This window comes from Mustela nigripes, chromosome 9 (genome assembly GCF_022355385.1).
Source record: "Mustela nigripes isolate SB6536 chromosome 9, MUSNIG.SB6536, whole genome shotgun sequence".
In the NCBI taxonomy this organism is placed as follows: Eukaryota; Metazoa; Chordata; class Mammalia; order Carnivora; family Mustelidae; genus Mustela; species Mustela nigripes.
Window position 1 is genome coordinate 82175011 of NC_081565.1, and position 24062 is coordinate 82199072.

The 24062-nt window shown below is 45.1% G+C and overlaps 1 protein-coding gene across 4 annotated transcripts in view; it reads left to right on the plus strand.

Annotated features, from left to right (window-relative positions):
* DOCK8 (dedicator of cytokinesis 8) overlaps nucleotides 1–24062 on the plus strand; it is a 201974-nt gene that overhangs the window by 133627 nt on the left and 44285 nt on the right. For all 4 annotated transcript variants that reach the window (XM_059411918.1, XM_059411919.1, XM_059411921.1 and 1 more), the window contains 7 exons: nucleotides 2733–2828; nucleotides 5902–5997; nucleotides 9017–9166; nucleotides 11104–11217; nucleotides 15555–15710; nucleotides 17690–17829; nucleotides 23611–23780. In XM_059411918.1, coding sequence (XP_059267901.1) covers nucleotides 2733–2828; nucleotides 5902–5997; nucleotides 9017–9166; nucleotides 11104–11217; nucleotides 15555–15710; nucleotides 17690–17829; nucleotides 23611–23780 — 922 coding nt within the window. The remainder of the gene's footprint in view (nucleotides 1–2732; nucleotides 2829–5901; nucleotides 5998–9016; nucleotides 9167–11103; nucleotides 11218–15554; nucleotides 15711–17689; nucleotides 17830–23610; nucleotides 23781–24062) is intronic.

The window sequence follows — 24062 nt, forward strand, 5'->3', positions numbered from 1 at the left end:
ATGACTTAGGCTATAATGTTTTTCTTCCATGAATTCTTTTCTTTTTCTTTCTTTTTTTAAAAGTATTTTATTTATTTATTTGACAGAGAGAGATCACAAGTAGGCAGAGAAGCAGGCAGAGAGAGGGGGAAGCAGGCTCCCTGTTGAGCAGAGAGCTCCAGGAAGGGCTCGATCCTAGGACCCCAAGACCATAACCTGAGCCGAAGACAGAGGCTTAACCCACTGAGCCACCCAGGCACTCCATCTTTGCTTTTTCTTGATAAATATTCTTTTTATTTTAAAACAGTTGCAGATTTATGGAATTATCGTGAATAGAGTACAGAAAGCTTGTGTATCTGTCATGCCTCGTCTGTTATTACCATTTTACATTAGAATGGTACATATGTTCTAATTCATGAACTAATATCGGTCTGTGATCATTATTAACCCAAGTTCATATTTTATTCAGATTTCCTCCATTTTTCCCTCATGTCCTTTTTCAGTTTCAGGATCTCAGCCAAAATACCACATTACATTTTATCGTCCTGTCTCCTTAGTTTCCACTTGGTGGTGACAATTTCATAGACTTCCCTTGTTTTTGATGACCTCGACACTTTGGAGGGATCCTGGTCAGATTTTGGTAGAGTGTGTCTCATTTGAAAATTTATTTCGAGCTTGTGATATAACCATACACTATAAAATTTACGGCACAAAGCTGCCGTAAATTCTTCATCTGAATTTTCTTTCCAGTTACCTGTGGCCCCTGTGACTAAACTTCTAGAGTAATATTGTTTCCCCTGAGTATGATAAATCATACTCTCTAAGTTTTGACATAATTTCTCTTACAAAATCCACCCACTTGAGACGGTATATTGTAAGAAAAAGGAATTTGGAGACCCCGGTCTCTAAAATTGGTTGGAGACCCCCGGGGTTGGGTCAGGACTCTACCACCACCCCACTGTGTGATCCCGGGCGAGTCTGCTCCTGCCCTGGGGCTCTCGTTGCTCATCTCCGTAGAGTTTCTGAACCCTGGATGGATTTAAGGATCATCTATGGACCCGCCACTGGAGATTCTGACAATCTAGAGTGTGTACGCACCTTACGAAATTGTTCCTACCCCGGCGTTTTTGACTTACAGAATCAACGCACGGCAGGGCTGGAGCCGGCTCCTACCAGTTTCTGAGAGCTGGTCACTTAAATTTTCTGGAATTTTCTGAGCCGGTTGTTAGACGCTATTAAAAAATGAAATTATATAAAATAACAAGTTATATTGAATTTAAAATAATCTAAATGCACTGTGGTATCTTGGACTGTATCTTGAAGCTGAAACTGGACCTCAGTGGAAACCTAGTAAAATCTACATCGGTGGTTTAGTTGCTAGTAAGGAGCCAATGATAATTTTTTAATTTTGACAAAGGTACCAGAGTGATGTCAGATGTTAACATCAAGAGGAACTGGAGAAAGAAGCTGTGCGAGAACTCTCGATCACCTTTGCAACTTGTCCATAACTCCGAAATTACTCCGCTTTAGAAAGGCAGTACTCAGACACTATCCCTTCCTTGCTAGTTTACTACATTTTACTCTTTTATCTGTGTTCTTGAGGGTTTTTTGTGTCTCTTGTATCTGTATGGTGGAAGTACTCTATAATGGTTCGCTGGTGCGTATTTCTTCCCAACACCGTGTCCAGTGACATCATCTGAACTTGCAGTCTGTCGTGATGAAAGCATTTAAGGTACAGAACTAAATATTGCAAATCAGGTCCTCCCTCCAAGAGCTGTTTGCTAAACGTTTGCCAGCGCACCCTAGTACGACCTCATACGTAAGGTCCCTGTAAGCAATGACATTTCCCGATTTCCCGGGACACGTGGCCTGTCTCTATTATTCACAGCCTTGATCGTTCTGGTTTCCTTTAAGAAAAGCGAAAATACTAAATTTCTTTGTGGATGGGGTTAAGAATTATCTAACTGTTTTGTTCAAAGGGGAGAGCATTTGTCCACAGTGGTTTTTTGACAATTTTTTAAATACAGTGTTTGGGAGCCCAGGAGAGTACCATCCTAGCCCACAGAGAGGCGCTGTTCCCACATTTTGTTTTATGCTCCCCACCTCCCCCCAAAAGTCAGAATATACAAGAGACTTCAGCACCCCCGTCCCTAACTAGGTTTTTTTTTTTTTTTAATTAACATATAATGTATCATTTGTTTCAGGGGTGCAGGCCTGTGCTTCCTCAGTCTTCTATAATACCTGTGCTCGTTGCAACACTTCCCTGCCCAGGGTCCATCCCCAGCCACCCTATCCCTCCTCTGCCCTACCCTCCAGCAACCCTCAAATTTGTTTCCTGAGATTAAGTCTCTTATGGTGTGTCTCCCTCTCCGGTTTCATCTTGTTTCGTTTTTTCCTCCCTTCCCTGATGATCCTCTGTCTTCTTTCTCAAATTCCTGCTATCATCAAGACCATAGGATAATCCTGACTAGGTTCGCAACTATGGGTTGTTGTTCTACACATGAAACCACTAACAGGGATTGTGTCAGGAGCAAGTAGAATGTGCTGTGACTTTATATCCTTTGCTTTGTTTTGTATTCATTGGTGATCAGTGCTTTACCTTTGTAACCAGAAAAAAAAAAAAAAAACAACCAAAAAAAAAAGTAAGAAATAGGTTATAAGTGAACATTGAGGGTGTGAGTTCCAGGCCACGGGCTCAGCTTCTAAGGGGACTGATGTCGACTGGCGGATGTGTCATGGGTTGTGTATTTCAGAACTCAGATCGCAGCTGCAATCGGATGTCCTACTATTGTTCAGCCAATAACGAGGTCCCAGGCTCGACCACAGCCCCGAGGCCGGCCAGCAAAAAGGTACTGAGTGTGAGGACAATTTGCTTGTTGTTCTCATTGTGATTGATAACAGACACGTCAGAAGGCTCTTCTGCCTCCTTTCCCCGCCCCCACCAACACACACACACACACACACACACACACACACACACTTCAGTAGCTCTGTTCCTTGTCATCCATTTTTTTGACCAAGTGATTCCTGTTCCCGAAGGGTGGTCCAACTTACCATGCACCCAAAGTCCCGGGAGGGCTCATTAAAACCCATAGCTGGACCCTACCCCCCCCCCCCCCGAGTTTCTGATGCAATAGCTCCGAAGCTGGGCCTGAGATTTTGCATTTGTAACAAGTTCCCAGGGGATGCTCGTCCAGCGATCAGTCAGAGAATGCCTGGCTTCCTTTCTTCTTCAGTCGAACGTGGGCTGGGAACAGTTCATCCTCAGCAAAAGCAAAAGGCAATGACTGGGCATCATTTATTTCAGTCCTCCATCAGGTGACCTGACAGGCTTTCCTCCAAATTCATTCTAATCAGCTTTAGTTAGGAGCTGGGAGATGTTACAAGCTGCTCACCAGAACATCTGATAATAGCAGAATTCTCCAGTCATCGCCATGGCCTGTGTGGTCTGAGGGCCCGGGGTGTCTCGCTTCAGTTTTTTCTTTGCCAGACACCCGAGGATTGCTCCCTGAGAGTAGTGACTGAAGTTAAGGTCTCAAGAGTCTTTCCAGATCCTTATTAAAATGTAAATACTCTGAGTGGAAGGATAACATTGGAAGCCATTTGCAACAGCTGACGCCACAGGGAATGTTTATTAAACATGCCAGGGGGGGAGCGAACCTCAGCTCAGCTCGCTGTGCACCAAGTGAGGGAAAGATCAGGCATGGGGGGGTCCTGCGGGGGTCTGAGGGTGCTGACTTCTCAGTGATCCGGGCCCAGGGCACCCTCTGGGGAGGGATACAGGGAATTAATTTTTAAAAAAGTGAAAGAAGATCGGGCGAGGTGCTGAAGATATTTCACTTACCCTCAAACTCGACCTTGGGCTTGGCAGGAACTGGTTCCACGAACCATTCGACCTTCTTTTGAAAGCCACAGTTTGCCTACAGCCTCGCCTCCTGCAACAAACAATGGCACTTGGCTTTCCCATTGCCTTGTTTTGATTTTGTTCTCAATGATGAGAAGAGAATTGTTTCATCTCAGAGGGAAGTTTAGACTGTTTGTTCACTAGCTCAGCAAAAAGGATTTTAGCTGCTTGGCTCTCCTCTCTAACCTCCGGAGCAAGGTGTTCTTGTAATAATGTTGCCTGGTAAGCAACATAAATTACTTTAAGAAGCAGCTTATCTTCCTCTAATCTCTAAGACTCTGGCAGTCAAACTGACCTATTTCCCAGAGGTTACCTTTGAAGCCAGTGGCGTGAGGCTTTCCTACAAGGGCAAGATCCCCGAGTAGCTGACTTACGTCACCGGCACACGCAGACCACCTGCTGGGTTGACAATCCGCCTCCCACCGCTTCCAGGCCGGTGAGCTTCATGGACGGCTCTGGACAGCAGACAAATGTTTCTATGTCCGAAGGTTATAAAGGTTTGACTCAGCTAGCAGAAGGTCTGCGAACCTTCTGACATGCTGAAACACTTTAGCATTTTGGATTCATCGTCGTTAACCGGCTGAAGCTTAATAGTTAGAACACCCAGAGATCTGCACGTAGAGTTTCCATTTGTATCCTTTTAGCACGGCTTAGTAAGTCTGCAATTATAATGTGCATAAGACAGTGAAATGAGCTGCAGACACGCTGTACAGCGTGCACACCGTCAAGGCATATCAAGGACAGTCTTTGCTGTAATCAGTTTTTGTTTGAGGGGTTGAGTTTGAGACTTAACTGCTGTATGTGCCAGTGGCTTAGGGTGTGGTATGAGGATGTTCAAATAGTTTTAGTTCTTTTACCCACAGAACAATAAATAAATTAGTTCATCTGTATTTATTCTAGGCTTTATGGTCAGCAGATTAATGATACCCACAAACACCCAGGCATCCTTTTTGCCATTAGTTAAGGCGATCACCCATTCCTGTTTGCCCAGGACCAAAGGCTCGCTGGGATGCAGGGCTTTTCTGTTTTCAGACCGAGGCAGTCCCAGGCAAACTGAGAGGAGCTGGCGGCCCTACCTTCAGTCTTGAGCTTCTTCCCCAGCAAACCTGTTGTCAAGAGTATAAGTAGCCAGATAAACCAGGGAACAGGAAATGTACAAAAGATGCAAAAGTCACCACCTGCTATGTTTGCTCTCAAGCAGTTGGATAACTTGAAGGGAAGTGTAGGCGTAAAGCAGAGCTGAGTAAGCTTCCAGAATCTGACCCTGGGACAGAGGGGGTTGAGAAGTTGGAAATTCAGGCTGCTACCACTGTAATGCAAAGGATCTGCCCATCAGCCCATCATGTTCCCCGCCGTGCTGTAGTGGGATTAAAAAAACCAAGAACTGTCCTATCCGGGAGGCAGTTTAGAAATCACGGAGACATCGATTCTCTAACGGAGGTCCCTACGCCAATGGCGTCACCAGCACCTGGGAACTTGGTAGAAACGTGAATTCTCAGGCTCTACCTGAAACCCACCAAATCCAAATCCAAACCTATGAGGGCAGACCCAGCAGTCTGAGTGTCTTCACAGTCCCCCTAGGGGATCCAGATCCACTGTCCATTTTGACCACCATTGCTACCACATGGCTACCACATTGAAACCACTAGATTTCACAGACGAGAAAATGGAGGGCTGAAAGAGCAACGGCTTCCAGGGGTCACGCAGAGGGTTTGCAGCAGGGCCTGGGGGGAAGGAAGAAGCCCAGTTCGGACTGCTCCCCCAGAATGCAGAGTTTCTCCCAGGCTGAGACTGTCCCTTCAAACCAACCCTCTTACCTGATGCCACCAACGACCTTCTCCAACCCATTTGGAAGGTCCTACCCCTCAGTTAACCTCTGGCATTGACTTTGCCATCCAGCCGGGGTCCGGGACAGCGGGGATGCCCATGCCAGGAAGTAACCATTGGTACAAAACAGAGGGCATGAGGGTGTCGAGAGCCCCTGCCTTCTCAGACTGGTTTTTGTCCTTGTCGCCCAGCATTTCCACGAGGAGCTCGCCCTGCAGATGGTGGTCAGCACCGGGATGGTGAGAGAAACTGTCTTCAAGTACGCCTGGTTCTTCTTCGAGCTTCTGGTGAGATTCTTGCCCGTTTCTGTCTGCGCTCAGCGAGGCCCGCGGCCGTGGCCGAAAGGCTTCGAAGTTGCCCTCCCCTCCCCCACCCCTTAGGAACTGACGTTTTATCTGCAGAGTTGCTCCCGCGAAGAACCTGGGACTGTTCCTCAAAACCCAGCTCTGCCTCACTCCTCTGCTGGCTTCCACTCGCTCTTGTGGCTGCTGCCTTGAAAACACACCTCGCGCCCCTCCCCTCTCCTCTCTTGGAGGCTTCTCGAAGTCACTTCTCCTTTTGCCCACCTGCCTGTCTTTTTGTTCCGGCCCATCCGTTCTGCCCCGGGCTGCCGATTCTTACCACAGGTCATGCCGGTCTCCTTTGGAAAACCATCCATGATTTCCGGTGTACTGAAAATCACGAATTTTATCATGGCCTGCAAAGCCTTTGCAGAGCGGTGGGGAAGAGCGTAACTGGGATTTAGAGAAAGTTGAGGCGGAGCGGAGCCCCCCCACCCCCATAGGAGCCGGAGTCCTACAGAATGTCGGCCCTGCCAGAAGCCTGCTGCGGCCCAGATGAGCGCAGCGGAGTGGACTCCCTCTCCCTCACTCATTCCCTGCCGGTGCCTCCCTTGGCCAACTTCAAGCAGAAGCCCGAGGGCAAGGAGACCTGACAGGTGTCCTCCTGGTGTCCTCCATAGAGATCAGCTTCCCGAGGGCATGAGATTGACACAAACACCATTTTTAAATACAAAACACCCAAAGTTGGATCTCGGCACCCGGGGCGGAGTCAGATGGAAAGTCTTCACCCCAGCCAGAACTTTGCGCAGGAAACCTACCCCAGACTCAGACGCAGTGCATGGTTCTCTATGCATTGTTTGTGCATTTGCCTTACGGATGCTTTGGAAGTTACTGAAAAACAAAAATAGGGGTTTTTCCCCCAAGAAGCCTGCAAGAAAGAAAAGACACTCTCCTTAGACTCAGCCAACAACCTGGGCCCTTTAACATCCTTCAATTGTACTAATGCCCGAGCACGGATGGGCAGCTACTTGGCCTCAGAGCTGTTGGACACAGGCCTCAGGCCAATTTCATACTCGCTAATGAATAAATGCTTGTGCTTCTAGAAAGTGCTGAGGCAGACCCACAGGTAAATAGGTGACCTAGTTTACTCAGAACATGAAGTATTTCACCAAGGGGTTCTTAAGAGGTACCCCGGCTGTGACGGGTCATGGAGGCCAGTAGGGGGGAAAGAATTTGCCTGCCTCACCCCACGTACAAATAATTGACCAAGGATCCACAGTATTTATTTCTACTGGATGTTCTTCTCTGAAGAGCCGAAGGACACGTAGCTGGCAAGTGACTTTAGAGTCTGGAAAGAGGCCATCAGTTGGAAGTAGGGGATTGTGAGAATTATTTATTTGGCTGTAGGATGGCCAAGCTCAACAGGAAGGAGCCGGATAAAACAGTGAGTTCTAGAAGTCTGGTGTAGGGCAAGTTCGCCAGAAGAAAAATCAGGATGGGGACAGCTCGAAACAAAGAGGCCTTGTCTTCCGTAGGTCCTTTGATAGGAACCTAGTGAGAGAGACATGTTTGTCAGACAAAAACTGGAGCCCAGTCCGCATCCCTTCTCCTGATCCTCCCTCCCACCAAGTATGTGAGACTCTGTGGGATACAGACTCCTCTGTGTGTCCGGAACCAGGCAGGACCCTACACAGTGAAGAGAGTCCATTGGTCCTTTCGCTGGGCTTAGAATCCTACATTCTTGGGTCTCCTCTGAGCTGGCCATGGTATCATCTGAAAACATAAAACACATAAAGCCTGTCTGTTAACCTCTTCTTGTGCGACCTTCTCTCTTTTTCCTTTTTTCTTTTTCTTTTTCTTTTTTTCTTTTGTTATCTTTGCTTGTCTCAATGCTAATGAAAATTGTTGGCCCTGAATTCTTGGAACCAGAAATCTGCTGGTCGTGCATGGAAATTCTCCCATATAGTGACTTCAGCTCCCATCATAGGAGTGGAGAGCATTTTTTCCATATAACTGGCTTTGTCCCTGATTCTGCCAGCCCTGGCCTAGAGGGTCATCTTCAGGCAAAAGTGGGCAGTTAACTCCTAAGGCCATTTCTTTCTGCCATGACTCTCTGACTAGTCTAGGGACATTCATGAACATGGCCTTAGACGTTAGGCATCCAAGGGTAAGAACTCCTAGTCTTGCCCATCAGAGTGTTCCTGAGGAGACATGACCTCAGATGATGTCAAAGGGGCTTGTATTACTCCCAGATCTCCTGGCCTCAAGAAGGTGTCCAAAATCAAAACATGATCTTGATTTTATTTTTTATATATATTTTTTATGATCTTGATTTTAAATGTGCTGTATTATTGTATATTGTATATTTTTAATACATTTTCTTTAAATAAATAAATAGATACTTTAAGCAGATACATAAAGCAAAGTAGTCTTACTGAATTCAAAACATAACTTCTCCTGGAGACAGTGTTGCAAATAGTGGTTAAGTTTCCAGCTAGCTTAACAAAGAATTGTTTTTTGAAAACTGCGCTCCCTGTTTCAGCTTGAAACTCAAGAGAAGTATTTGTCCCCTCTTCTCCTCATTGTGGTTTTGGGGACAGAAGTGACTTCAGTTCACATGAAAAACTGTACCATAAACAGTTCCTTCTGTGTCACTCGTTGGTGCCGTCACCAAGCAGGGCCCGGAAGGGGACGGATCCCCATCTAGCTCCGCCTTCCCATGGGTGGTTGAGGAAGGGGAGTCTTCCTACACTATAGCTAAAGGATGAAGCTCCCTGGCTTTATGAGCAGCAAGAAGGAAGCGCCCTGACTTGGGTTCAAGAGGAGGACATCCTTCCCAACTCCCGCCACCATGGTAACCCTCTGTGTCTCAAGAGCATTTCTTGTCCAGAGTCTTCTTGGGCAACCCCCCGGGTAGATAAAGCATTAGGAAGTCCACAGTTCATGAGCTTTCCTTCACGTCTTCGCCCCTTCTCCCCGTGCAGGCAGTTCACCAATTTCTGCGTTTCCTCCGCCCCCTTTGTAGGTGAAAAGCATGGCGCAGTACGTGCATAACATGGACAAACGGGACAATTTTCGGAGGACTCGTTTTTCCGACCGGTTCAAAGATGACATAACTACTATTGTTAATGTGGTCACCTCGGAGACGGCAGCCCTTTTGGTGAAACCTCAGAAGGTAACGGGGCCTTTATTTATTTTCTAAATCTTTGCCCTTGCGCGTCTGTTATTTCCGTAAGCGGAGAAAAAGAAGCATCCTCTTAAGACAGTGATTTAAATATCAGCAAGTAAACATGACACCTAAGTGTGGTTATTACACCGGCTGGGGTGGGGCTAGGGGATGGTCCATGCAGATCCCAGAGGGAATGTTCTGGTTCTTAGAAAATCCATCTTGAAGTGTTACATATGAGGTCATGGGTTTGATTTTTGCAGCCTACTCTAAGGGTCAATGACACTGGACAAAAAAAAACCCAAACACTCATTATATACAGAGAGAGTAGGATAAAGCTAATGTACGAGCCTAATGAATGAGCCTAATGTAGCCAAAGATAAAATATTAATAAATCAGGTCAAAGGACGCATAGGAGTTCTTTGCATTCTTCTTGTACCTTTTCTGTCTTTGAAATTATGTCACAATAGGAAGTTGCAAAGTGAATAAAATGAAGTAGAACCATTTTAGAAGGTGACTGTAAAATGTGAGGCTGCAGTGGTCATTATTAACACCTTTATTGTAATTAAGAATATGCTTGGGAGATTTCCGTGTGGTTATTTCTTGCGGCAAAACGTCTCAGGGCAGCAGGGCTGTCTGCATTTTGGCAGGCGTGGAAAAGGAGTTGCAGTGAGGTTGATAGAGTTTCCAAAATCCACGCGGGTAGCAGCAAAGCCAGGGCTGAAGAAGACTCCAAGCCCAGAATATTCAGACAGTTAACGTCAGCTCCCCGGGAGTGGTCCCTCCGCCGGACCCTGGGGCAGGCAGACTTGCCACAGAGATAGATGGAAACTTCCCTGTCAGGTCCCGCTCCATCCCAGGAGCTGTGCGGGTTGGCCCGAATTTGCAAACAGCCCATCAGAACAAAAGGACCACATTCTGAAATCGGATTTTCAATAGAGGCAGAGAAAAGTGATTTATCGGGCGCCTGGGTGGCTCAGTGGGTTGGGCTGCTGCCTTCGGCTCAGGTCACGATCTCAGGGTCCTGGGATCGAGTCCCGCATCGGGCTCTCTGCTCAGCAGGGAGCCTGCTTCCTCCTCTCTCTCTGCCTTCCTCTCTCTCTGCCTACCTCTCTGCCTACTTGTGATCTCTCTCTGTCAAATAAATTAAAAAAAAAATCTTTAAAAGTGATTTATCCTTCTGAGAATGAAGGACATAAACTTGGAAAAGGGACTCCCCAGGGGCTCTGAAGTCCGGTTGAAAACTGCAGTCATTGTCTCTGTCGGTGCAAGAATTCGCTCTAGTGTGTGCGGCTCTGACCTCTCCTGGGTGGGAACGCTGCCTCAGTGGAGGGCAAAGAACTCCTTTCGTAAAAACCGGTTCTTGTATCCTGATGAGATTTTCTCAACTATAAAGCATCTGTCTCACTGAAGAGAGCGGGTACCTTTCACGTTAGTTTTGCCAAAGCAATAGTTACCAGAATCAAACAAGTTCCGGTAGAAGCGTGTGAAAAAATATGAGACAGCCATTCAAAACGGGTTTTGAAGAAATGCTAAACGTGCGGGAAGGTGTCCTTAGTATAATGCTGAATGAGAAGATGAGAGGCCCAACACCGTGTATGCAGAACGAGCCTCATTATGTACCGGTCAATATGCATGTAGGGGGAAGTAGATGGAAGAAAAAGTACCTAAATACTAACTGTAAATGAAGAAATGTTTGATTCAACCTCACATGCATGGCACCTGCTAAGGGCTGACTGGTATTTGCAGGGTCACCAGCTTCGTCCCGTGTCTTCCCTAGGGACAGTGGCCGAAATAATAGTGAATCTTTCCCACCATGGACCTGGTTGTTTGTGATCAGGGTTTCCCGCAAAATGACTCAGGTGTTGGTTTTTTTTTTTTTTTGGTGGTGGTGGTTGTTTTATTTATTTATTTATTTATTTATTTATTGTTGGTTTGTTTTTAAGGAAAATGAACAGGCAGAAAAGATGAACATCAGCCTGGCGTTCTTCCTGTATGACCTTCTCTCACTCATGGATCGAGGCTTCGTGTTTAACCTCATCAAACATTACTGTAACCAGGTGAGTGTCCCACAGACGTAGCTGGGTAGATGTCCCTGGTTCCTTTTTGTCCAACGTCATGCTCATTGCCAAGTTAGCTTAACTCTTGTATGTTCTGGGTTTCACGATCATTTTATGTCATTTGTCTTCTGCCGTGGACATCCCTAGACATACGGGGCCGCAGAGATTCCCAGAGCATTTGCCAACCCAGCACAGAAGGGTCAACAAGTTAAATGTGGCAGAACTGGGAGGTGTTAGTGCTCTGATTGTCTTCACTGGAGCAATTAATAGAAATCACGTGATGGTCACGTTGGGTCTCAGACCAGGTCTAGAATTCAATGTATGAGGTCTCTTTTCACATATTAGGGCCATTAATTAAAAAGTGCTTGTGGATTTGGGCTTTAAAGAACCCTGATAAAATCGGCCAAATAGCTCGAACCTCACCGAGCACAAAGCAGATATTTACAATTTAAGAGCGTCTTAGCATCTTAGCGTCTTAGCCCACAGCTCAGATTTTTAAGTAGAATTCTTCTTTTGTTCGCCATTCTCCTTAAATTGCCCCAACAGTAGTCACATGAATAGTGGTTGGCTGGTGTGGTTGCTTCTTCTTTCCTTCCTTATTCCTGCTCCAGCCACCCCCCTCCCCCAGCTGTCACTGCCATGTCACTACGACCCACCAGCACCGTCACTACCTCCGACTCCCACTGTCAACCCCCACCTCCCTGAACTGTCACCAGCCCTGTCACCATGGCTGGGTTCTTCCTGAAAACCAGGTACTGGGCTGAACGTTTTCTAGAAACAGTACCCTTAGTCCTTACAAGGTGTCTTCTACCTTTTGCAAATGATAAAGTCGAGGTTTGGAAGAGTCGTGTAATTTGCCCAGGTTGGAAAGAGCCACGTCTGCCTAACTCTAATTACCCTCTCCCATCAGGCCTGGTTCTCCGCGGTTAATCTCTTGGTGACCCTAAGTAATTCATTCAAATTCTCTGGGTCTCATTTCCTCATTTGTAATAGAAAAGGTTCTCCCCATTCCTCCCCACAAAAGACCTTGACTTTTCCAAAGGAGCTACTGATTAGGAAACCGACCTGTAAAAGGAGAATCCTAGGGAAACCTCAGGATTCCCAGAACACCAGCATCTTGAGGGCCCCGACCTCCTGACCCTGTGTGGGTCTTCTGTTTCGGATTCCACCAGAATGGAGGGTTGGAAGACGACGCCTTTCCTCTGTGCCTTCCGTCTTAGCTATTGAGAACTGGAGGTCATCAGATGGATTGCAAATATAAGTGTATATGTTTTTCAAAACAGGTCATTGGATGAATTACAAATATAAATTAATCCATTTTTCAAAACTTAAAGTTGGATATAGAGAAAGGAGATACTGAACATCACGGTAGGCCCATGGAGAGCCGCTTTTAAAGAAAAAGTGAATCATGACGCTTATTAAACAGTAAGGCAGACTTTTATTCAGGCCATCGAGATAAGTGTGGGGACCGTTGCAATGCGATTTCACCCTACTGGACACTGGACTCAACTACAAAGACAAGGAAAAGTGGGAACCTGGACCCAGGGAGCGGGGTGGGGGGATTCGTGGATAAGAAATTCATAAGCAGAAGCCTCAGAAGTGAGGAGGATTCTGGCTGAACCACCCTAAGAGGATTCTTGGTGACGACAGACCAGGGCGACCAGAAACCATCCAGGGGCCGCTGAGGGATGAGACGTTGAGGCAGGGGGGCCGGGGGGACTTCGGCTAAACTGACGAAGTAGGATCCTTGCTAAAATCGAGCTCTCGGGGACGTGCCCAAGGGTGGGCCTATTCGGAAAACAGCTCAGAGTTGCCTGGCTCGCGTTCAGTGAAGGAGAGACTCTACCACATGTGGACGCTTTCCATCACTGAAAAACCAACAAGGCATCCAGAGGAGAGGCCGGCTGCCCTGCACAGGCCCTTCATACTTTCTCTCTTGCTTTCCTTTCTTCTCTCTTTCTCTCTCTGTGTTTTCAATCTTCTCCTTTTCTTCTACATTAGGGTTGCTTCTCATTTCCCCTCTCTTTCTTCCTCTTTTGTGTCTCAGCCTCCAGAGAGCCTCAGACTTGGAATCTGGAGACCTGTGTTCTAATTCCCGTGATGCCGTTCTATGCCTCTGTGATTTGGGCAGCCTTACATTGGCCTCCGTAGCTCCCTCATCTGCCAAAAGCCAGAGCTGAGGGGCCCCTGGGTGGCTCAGCAGGTTACGCATCTGCCTTGGCTCAGGTCATGATCTTGGAGTCCTGGGATCGAGCCCTGCATCGGGCTCCTTGCTCGGCAGGGCGCCTGCTTCGCCCTCTGACCATCCCCCTCTCTTGTTCTCTTTCTCTCTCAAGTAAATAAATAAAATCTTAAAAAAAAAAAAAAAGCCAAAATTGGATTAGATTTGTTCAGGCTTTGTCGTTTTGATTCTGTGCTCTGTTTGCCAGTGACGTCTGTGGGTACTGCTAGCATAAATAGTGTAGTACTCAGACCTGCAGTGATCAGTGCTTGGAGTTGAGGGCAATTGAGCCCAGCTATGTAGGTGGAGTATGAGCATCCTACCTGAGGCGAGTTATATTCTTCCAAAGTCTTCTGATTTTATCATTTTGCGTACCATTACCCAAACATTCTATCATGTTTTCTGCCATTCATAGACCATGTGACCATGGGTATGATCTCAGCCTTTTTTAAATAGTCACTAACAATACACAAATCTAAGCTTTTCAGTTGCTTGAGGTGGCCTTCAGCCTGCCACTAAGGGAACACCCATCCCTTGGGGAGTGCCACCATGGGTCCTGACCTTGGGGGAGGATGTTTCCAGAACTGTATCTTATTTTGTTCTCAACATCACCAAAAATATTTTTGAAATTCCCATCTTTAATGAAGTCTCAAGGGACCTATTGAAGATACCTATACTGTGACCTTCTTTCAAGGACAAATATCTTACGCTTTCACATTCTGACTGGTTTGGCCCAGCAGCTCCTGGTGAGGGACCATTTGGTGAGGGGCATGCGATCCAGTTCTGATCAGTTGAGTTTACTGGTGGCTCCACTCGTCCAAAGTCAGCCAGCAAGACACACTGACAAAGAGCATAGGTTCTGGTAACTTTGTTGCACAAAAGCCACATTTTATTTTTTACGTAACATGTAACGGTATTCATTTGTTTCAAGTAAAAGTCTAACTACAGACTCACCGATCTATAAGCAAAGTGACCCACAGTGCAACGGCTTCTTCTAAGATGGCTGAAATATGTTGCTCATTTCAATTATGTCATTTATAAAACCACTCTCAGAGTCCACGAAGAGGAGACATATCCGTTCACAAGGATGAGAAGCTTGGTTTCCCTTGCTGGGGCGCGAGGTTGCTGATGATGAACTGAGAGGCTCACGGTCCCACATGACCCCCTTTTCCTTGCTTTGCCTTAAAAGAAGCTGCCTTCAGAGTCTGGGTCTTCAGTTGTCACCTCCCCTGAGGGAAACAAATGTTCTCTTCCATTTTGTCACTGTTGTCAGCTTTCCGTTGCTTATTGCGTGGTTTGTTTTTGTTTTAATTTTTTTAATTGAAGTCAAATTAACAGTAGAATCTTACCTTAGTTTCAGGTATGCAACATTGTGATCCAACAGTTCTATACATTGCGCAGTGCTCACGACGACAAGTGTGGTCCCCACTGTCACCGTACAGTGTTCCTACAGTGCGGTTGACTGTCCTCCCTATGCTGTACTTCTCATGGTTTCCTCGTTGAAGGAAAGACTCTCCCAGCTGTCTCTTGCTTTCTCTTCCACTTCCTCCCCTCTTAGTTTGGGGCAAACGCCAATCTTTTTGCTGGGACCACATACTTTCCTCAGTAAGGTGATGCCTTTACCTAGGGAACTGGTCTGAGAACTCCCCATTGGGGACTTTAATTAGCAACTACAAAAGAACAGTCATGATGTGAGAGTCACCCAGTCTTATTCTGTTAATTTTGTGTGGCCCCATGTGGGGTCAACTCCTTTCATTTAGCTCCTCGGATACAGTGACATTAATTGTGAAATTAATGACATTATGTGACCCCGAAGACATACCTCCAGCTTATTTGCTGCCCAGGTTGGCCACAGCACTGTAGATGTGACAAGGGTGGGCGTTGGGTCAAGGAGCCGGGCTAGAGTTGGGCTAGAGTTATTAAGGGGAACAGTGATGCGTGACCACTCGTTGGGCCTCCCCGGAATATAGAACTTTCCATCTGTTGCACTGTCCTATTCATTTTTATTAAATTGATTGTCCTAATCTGGAGAGAAAGGAGATTTTTGTATCTGCCAGCTTGGACTCCGTTTGCCTTATAATAAACACTTCTTTCCTCTTTTCATTCTTCTTCCCAGCTGTCGGCCAAGCTCACCAACCTTCCGACGCTCATTTCCATGAGGCTGGAGTTTCTGAGAATTCTTTGCAGCCATGAGCACTACCTGAATCTGAACCTCTTCTTTATGAACGTCGATGCTGCTCCGGCGTCCCCCTGCCCCTCCATCTCTTCCCAGGTGATCAGCTCCAGAATTCCTCAAAATCTGATTTGATTAGTCGAGTCGTTTATTACTGTAAAGGTTGGTCTTATTCATTAAGAGGAAAATCAAGCTGTCCACGCTAGATCGGTTGATCCAGATGCACACAAAGACGGTACCCAGTGTTGTGCATCTAACTGACCCCTAACACGGTCTGTGACTGGTTTCTTCCTAAGCTCAGGCATCCTTGATGAAGCCAGGAAGAGCACAGAATCCACACGCATGATGAAAATTTAGAAATGCATAGATAAGCCACGTAGCTTCCTCTCTCTGGCATTAATCATCTTTCCACATGAGGGGGACCATCTTCTTTGCTCACTTTCCTTTTTCTGCACCCCAGAACCGTAAAATTTCTGAAGTTGCCTATGTGTTTATGTTTATTCCGAAATGATCTACTAGTGGTTTTTAACACTGGTATTATATCTTTGAGCTATTCTAGAACTTTCTGTTGGTACTGTTATAAAATGCAGTTGGGTGCAAGATGAGTCCATCTTGAATTATACTCCAGATTACTTAGTTCTTGAAGCACTAAAAAGACCTTGTTATAAATGAATCCGACAGTCTCTTTTATAGAGAATGTATTTCTAATGAGTCTTGTTCTTTAACTGCCACACACACACACACAAATAACACTTGTATAATATTTAGAGACAAGGCTTTGACTGACGTGGCTGATCTTTTGTGGTAACAGTTTCTCACAGGTTAGGTTCAGCAGGGGCCCCAGATTCTAGAGGTATTATGCAAATACAGAATTCCAGAGTCAAATAAGTTTTGGAAACCCTGTTTTGTTAACCTGTGTTAACAGGTCTGTTTGCAGTAGACCACCCAAGAATCTCTAGCTTGTTAGTGTAAATTGTAAATACCCAAAGGGTGGAGGAAAAAAGTGTTTAATAAACACTGATTCCCAAAGTGATTTTGCTATTTTTTATTCCCGCCCCCATAGATTTCTCAAGGGACTTGTGCCCTCTAGAAAAACTTTAAGGAAATGCTGTTTTATAACCCCATTCCATTTATAGGTGACAAATCAGTAGTAGCTCAGGACAGCAAGCAAGTTTTCTCCATGTTAGGGTCTATTTTTGTTGCATATTCCTTGAGACTAATACAAAAGTGAAGGTTTGTCTTACTAAATAAAAAAGAAAATGTAGCCATTTCTTCCAATAGACAGGAGCTAGTTGTCAGCCACAAGACCGTCTCCATGTGCCTTGGGGAGGATCAGACTTAGAGCAGCAATTCCAAATGGGCTAACTTTGCCCCGAGTCTTCCACCCCATTGCCCTCTGACTACTCCAGGAAGTTAGCAACCCTGGGGCCCACAGGGTGGGCTCCAGCCCCAGCCAGCTGTAAAGGATTTCCAGACACTCTGACAGTTCCCCTGCCTGACTCCCCTGCTAGTCCCGGCAGCAGAATTTGGGCAGTGTGCGGAAGCCAGACTGAGAAGTGCCTCGGAGAAAACAGGGACCTCAAATCAAGGACGCAGTTTGTAGGAGAGGCATGCCCTGCTCAAAGCCACAGCATGGGACACAGTGCCTGTTTCCCTGGGTTTCCCGATCCACGATCCACGGGATACAAGGATATGATACGAGAGGAAGCTTTCATCTTTGCTTCTGATCTGGGGTGGGGAAGGGAGTAGGAGTCCTTTTGTGAGAGACCCTGGGGGCTCTGTTTTCATCTTTCCCAATGGACAGTTCTCTGCCAGCAGGGATGGGAACACAAAGCGACCACCAGGGGTACAGCTCCCTCCTGGGGACTGTCTCTGGGAAGGGCTGATCAAGCCTGCGTGGCTCCTGAAGTACGGGCCATTGTGATTTTAATTCCTGTTCCTGTTCCTTTTGGAACTGCTCTTTGCATTTCTTTTTTTTCCTTTCCTTTTTTTTTTTTTTTAAACAAGCATCATTTAAATTAAAAAATCATTTAATTAAAAAATTAAATTTTTTAATTTAAATCCTTGCATTTTTGTAGAACTCGAGCTCCTGCTCCAGTTTCCAGGACCAGAAGATTGCCAGCATGTTCGATCTGACCCCGGAGTACCGCCAGCAACACTTCCTCACGGGTCTTCTCTTTACGGAACTGGCTGCTGCTCTGGATGCTGAAGGAGAAGGGTATGTTGCAGAGGTGTTAATTGCGATACAAAGCAAAAACAAAAGCAAAAAAAATCAAAAACAAAACAAAACAAAAAAACCCTGCAAAAACCAAAAGCTCTTTCCTAGAGTTTGTAGTCCAGCCTCTCCTACTTGGCAAAAATCCCTACCATTGACCAGCTCTGAGGAGTGGAAGCATCCATGTGCTGAGAAAAAGGTGTTCATAGGAACGTGGAAAGGCATGAGGGACTGAGGGAAACCCTCATAAAATGGCTTTTTCCAGACACTTAATCACTGAGTTTCCCGTTTCTACTAAGCAGGCTTCCCAGGGATGCTTTGATTAGTGAACTTAGGAACAAAGCCGTTTATAAGACATGCCCCAGGTGATCTATGTACACAGACAGCAGCAAGGTGCCCCTTGGCTTCATGTTGACAAAGGAAGTGGCCGCTGACTGGAAGGCAGTCACCCAGTGTCCAGATTAGGTTTCTTGCAGAGAGACCTTCCCAGGTTAAAAGAGATGTCCGAGGTCCAAGGCTTATACATCCTTTCGCCTTTTGTAAGCCTGATTACCCATGGGCTCTGGCAGGATCTACTCTTGAAGTCAACGGACAGGGATGGAGATCGACCTCCCCTTCTTTCCTTCTCTCCCTGTGCTCCCCGAGCCATAGGATTAGAAAACCCCCATCTGTCCAGTTGGACGGAAGGAGACAGTGCCTTCCAAATAGTATACATTCCATTCAACACTCACCAAATGCTTATAGTCTGGAGTATATCAGAGGTACATCAGTGCACAAAAGAGGCAAAATTCCCTGCCCCGGTAGAACTCACCATTCAGGGACTCAGATCTAGAGATCGTTGGCATTGATAGATAATTCAAGCTCAGCCCTTTTGGTGTTCGGGTTAGGCACAAAGAATGGAAGGAACTTGCCCAATGTTACGTAGCAGAACCCACCCAGAGCCTTGGTCTCCTGAATCCTACATCTCCTGTAACAAGGTACACCCTTACACACCCTACCACTGCTCTCCCTGGACAACCTCTACCTACGACTCCTCCGCTCTTCCTCGCTGTGCTAAAGAAGCTTCTGGAATAAATTATGCTCATTAGTGGCAGCATTGCTGTATGTTTACAGATTTTCATCTAATGGGAAGTTTTCAAATTTTCTCTAAGCGCTTACAATTTAGAGAAGGAAACAATGATAGAAGCACCTTCCGTTTACGTTAACTGCAATCACAAAAGTACCCTAAGCACTTTGCCAGTGATGTTCGCCGAGTGAACGTCTGTCTCTGCCTACCAGGAGGCCAGTGTGAGAAACGGAATTTTCTTCTCCCTAAAGTTTGCCTTTTTCCAGAAATTCAGGTCCCAAGTGAGAGCTTCCATCTCATCTTCTCTCAATCCTAACTACACTTCTCTCAGGTTTTTCAGTAGAACTTTTTACTGTATAACGAGCATGAATCTCCACAGCAACACAGAGTACCCTGACCCATAAGGCGTTGAGAATGAGGTTTGAGCACAAAGAAAATTGCCTTCGTGTACACAACGCGTGAGCATGAGCATGCACGCACACACGCGCGCGCGCGCACACACACACACATTTTCCTTAATTGTCTTTGCTAGCACTGATCCATGTGGTATCAGAAAGTACTCTTTAGTATTTAATTAGCGGAAGTTTCTAATTGCAGTTTCCCTTCCACTGAGATGTCAAGGGAAGCAGCCCTGACATCTATTTTGATTCGTCATAAAATTGTTGCTATAATTTCACTAGCAACAGAGTAAGACTATATTCAGAGGATGTTATGTCATTTTCAGTAATTTAATTGTCACATTCTTCACACACACACACACACACACACACACACACGGGACCTTTTCTGCCTCTCAGAGGGTAGCTAATTAAGAGTGTCTCTCCTTTGGCAACACAATAATTCCCGATTTCTGGGTTGTCAGTTACTCCCCTGGAAAGTCATTAGAAATAACTGTCACATACTTATTAGTGACTTTACCATGTGGGCTAAAGCCTCAGAAAAATCTCTTTGAACAATCCTTCCTCTTTATCAGTACTTCCTTTCGCTGCCAAAACAATGACTAGACTCAGCAACACCTAAAGGGCATCTGAAGGGCAAGGGCCAGTGAGACACGTCTCAGTGTCTGGACTTGTGCAAGAGCCCTAGCTTCAGTTTCTAATAAGTCTCCCTCGAACCCCTCACTTGGGGCTGCCTACAAATGTCTACACCTCTTAAATCCCTAGTGTTTTTCAAGTATGCAGAAATCATCTAGCAGCTCTGAGTGAAGACTTAATTCCAATCCTTCACACGCTCTTCCAGAAAATAGAAGGGTGAGATCACCTTCCAACTCCTTCCATGAAGCCAGTGTCTGCCTGATACCAAAATCAGACAAAAGACATCACGAGAAAACTGAACACCAAAATATGACTCTAGATACAAATATCCTCAACAAAATGAACACTGAATTCAACAGCACATAAGAAGGGTATACGCTGCAGCTAAGTAGGATTTATCTTAGGAATGCAAGATGCCAATGCAACACTGGGAAAATCAATTGATATGATACACTCAATTCATAGAATAAAAGTCGAAACCCATTCAGTCATCTCAAGAGATGAAGAAAAAGCATTTGACAAAATCTAATACCCTTCTTGAAAAAACACTCAACAAATCCTACCGAGGTAGAAGAGCACTTCTACAAGCCCAGAAAGGGCATCTATGAAAAACCCAAAGCTAACATTGTATTTATCGGTGAAAAGTTGATTGCTTTTCTTCTAAGACCAGGAACTAGATAAGATTATCCATTCTTACTACTTCTATTTTACTTGTCATTGTACTGGAAGCCTTACCCAGAGCAAGGAGGCAAGAATATGAAATAAAGGCACCCATGTTGGGAAGGAAGAAGTAAAACTATCTCTATTCACAGATGACATGATTTGTTTTTAGAAAGTCCTATGGAACCCACTAAAAACCTATTAAAGATAATAAATGTGTTCAGCAAGGTGGCAAGGTACAAGATCAATATGCAAAAATCAATTATATTTCCATATCCTTGTGGTGAACAATGTGGAATGAAATTTAGAAAACTCCATTTAGAATAGCATCAAAAATTAATAAAGATCATAGGACTAAATTTTTAACAAAAGAAATATAAGATTTGTACACTAAAAACTATAAAACACTTACGAAATAAAAAGATCGAAACAAGTGGAGACTCATCATGTATTCATGGGTCAGAAGACTTAATTCTGTTAAGTTGGTGATACTCCCCAAATTTATCTATAAGTTCAGTGCAACTGCTCTCAGAATTCAAGCTAGATTCTTTGCAGATACTGACAAGCTGGCCCTAAGATTCATTTGAAAATTCAAGGGAACCAATATAGCCAAAACAATCTTAAAAAAGAAAACAGTCGGAGGGCTCACATTTCCTGATTTCAAAATCTACTACAAAGCAATAGTAGTTCTGCCATAAAGATAGACCTATCGATCAATGCAACTGAATTAAGAGTCCAGAAATAAATCTTCACATTTATAGTCAATTGACTTTTGACAAGGATGCCAACACAACTCAAGGGGGAGAGAGGAGTGTTTTCAACAGATGATGCTGATGTAATTGAGTATCCACATGGAAAAGAATGAAGTTGTGACCCTATCTCATACCATGTGCAGAACTTAACTCAAAATGATCAAAGACTTCAATGTAAGGATTGAAACTACAAAACACTTAGATGAAATCATAGGGATAATCTTCATTATCCGTATGAAGATGGATCAGGCAATGGCTGCTTAGATCTGACACCAAAAATAGGCACAATGAAAGAAAAAGAAATAGGTAAGTTAGATTTCTTAAAAGGGAGAACTTCTGTGGTATATAGAACATCATCAAGAAAATGAAAAGATGATGCACAGAATAGGAGAAAATATCTGCAAATTGTAGACCTAATAAGGGATTTGTGTGTATTATATCATTTTTTTTAAGATTTATTTTTTTTTATTTTAGAGAGAGCACACGTGCATGTGAAGGAAAGGGCAGAGGGAGAGGGAGAGAGAGTCCCAAGCAGACTCCCCACTGAGCGCAGAGCCTGACAGGGGGCTTGATCTTGTGATCTAGGGGATCGTGACCTGAGCTGAAATTATGAGTCAAAGGCTTAGCTGACTAAGCCACCCAGGCTCCCTGCTCTTTATATAATTTTTAAATCTTACAACTCAATAACAAAAAGACAAGTAACTCAGTTCTTTAGAAGGCAAGGATCAGAATAGACATTTCTCCAAGAAGAGATGACCAATAAGCACCTGAGAGAGAAAAGTATTCAGCCACATTAACCATCAGGGAAATGCATATCAAAACCAGAGGAATATCCCTTCTGGCTTAGTTCCTTTAGGCAACTGTAACAAAAACACCATAGGCTCGGGGGCTTCTAAACAACACAAATTTATTTCTCATAGTTCTGGAGGCCGGGGAGTCCAAGGTCAAGGCGCTGGCAGATTCAGTGTCTGATGAGAACCCACTTCCTAGTTCACAGATGGTCATCTTCTTGCTATATTCTCTCATGGCCGAAGGGCAAGGGAGATTTCTGGGGTCTGTCATAAGGGCACTAATCCCATGAATGGGGCTCCACCCTCGTGACGTGATTCCCCTCACAAAGGCCTTTCCTCCATCATCATGTTAGGAGTTAGGTTTAAACATACGAATTTTGGGAGGACACAAACGGTCCATAGCACCTTCATACCCACTAGGATGGTCATAATAAGAAGGTAAATACTAACTAGCGTTGGCAGAGAGAAAACGGAAACTTGGGGAGGCTTGTAAAATGGTGTATTCACTGTTGAAAACAGTTTGGTGGTGGGGCGCCTGGGTGGCTCAATTGGTTAAGCTTAAGTTGGTTAAGCTCAGTTGGTTAAGCTCAGTTGGTTAAGTTGGTAAAATAAACCCTCAGTTTGTTTCCTATGGTTAAGCATCTGCCTTCGGCTCAGGTCATGATCAAACTGTCCTGGGATCGAGCCTCTGGGCAGACTGTGCTCAGTGAGGAATCTGCTTGTCTTTCTCCCTCTTCCTCTGCCCCTCCCCCTGCTTGTGCCTTTCTCTCTCAGATAAATAAATAAAATCTTAAAAAAGAAAAGAAAACAGCTTGGTGGCTCCTCTAAAGGATAAATATAGTTTCCATAAAATCCTATAATTCTACCCTGAGATATGAAGTAAACTTGATATCCGAGAGAAGTAAACTTATATCCATACAAAAACTTATACACAAATATTCACAGCAACATTAATAATTTATAATAGCCAAAAGTGGAAATAATCCAAACGTCCACCAGTTGATGAATGGGGTATTAAAATGTGATCTGGGGCTCCTTGATGACTCTGTGTGTTAGGCATCTGACTTTTGATTTTGGCTCAGGTCATGATCTCACTGTTGTGAGATCGAGCCCCATGTCAGGCTCTGCGCTGGGCATGGAGCCTGCATGGGAGTCTCTCTCGCCCTCTCCCCTGCCCCTCTCCCCCACTTCACAGCCCACCCCTCTCTCTCAAAATGTGTTCTATCCACACCATGGAATATTACTCAACAATGAAGAGGAATGAATTACCAGATGCTACAATATGGTGGACTTTGAAACATCAAGCCCAGGAACAGAACTCAGGCTGTCTCTTTCTGGATTCTAGACACCTCTTCCTCCTTTTCCTTGGTTTTCACATGTCACCCCAATGATCCAGGAGCGTTCTGATCCCTCCTTGTTGTTTAAGAGTGTTTTGGCCGATCTCCATTCACCATAACCTCTAGCTTTCTGTGTTGTCTCAGGATCAGCAAAGTGCAAAGGAAAGCGGTCAGTGCCATCCACAGCCTTCTGAGCTCTCACGACCTGGACCCGCGCTGCGTCAAACCGGAAGTGAAGGTCAAAATCGCTGCCCTCTACCTGCCTTTGGTTGGCATCATTTTGGATGCTTTGCCGCAACTCTATGACTTTACAGGTAATAATGCTTCCGTGTCCTTCAGGGACTGAATGAAGGGGCCCCTGCCAAATGCCCCCCCAGAATGAAGTTTCTTCTCTTAGTTCTAGTGCTGATGTGTTTGTGTGAGCAGTTTTCCACACCGGTGCTCTCAGAACTTTTCCGCATGAGTCCCAATAAGTGTTGGGGGGTTTTGGGGGTCTGGGTTTTCTTTTCTTTCTTTCTTTCTTTTTTTCTTTCTTTCTTTCTTCCTTTCTTTCTTTTTTTTTGGTTCCAATAAGTTTACTCTTCGTTTATTTTGTA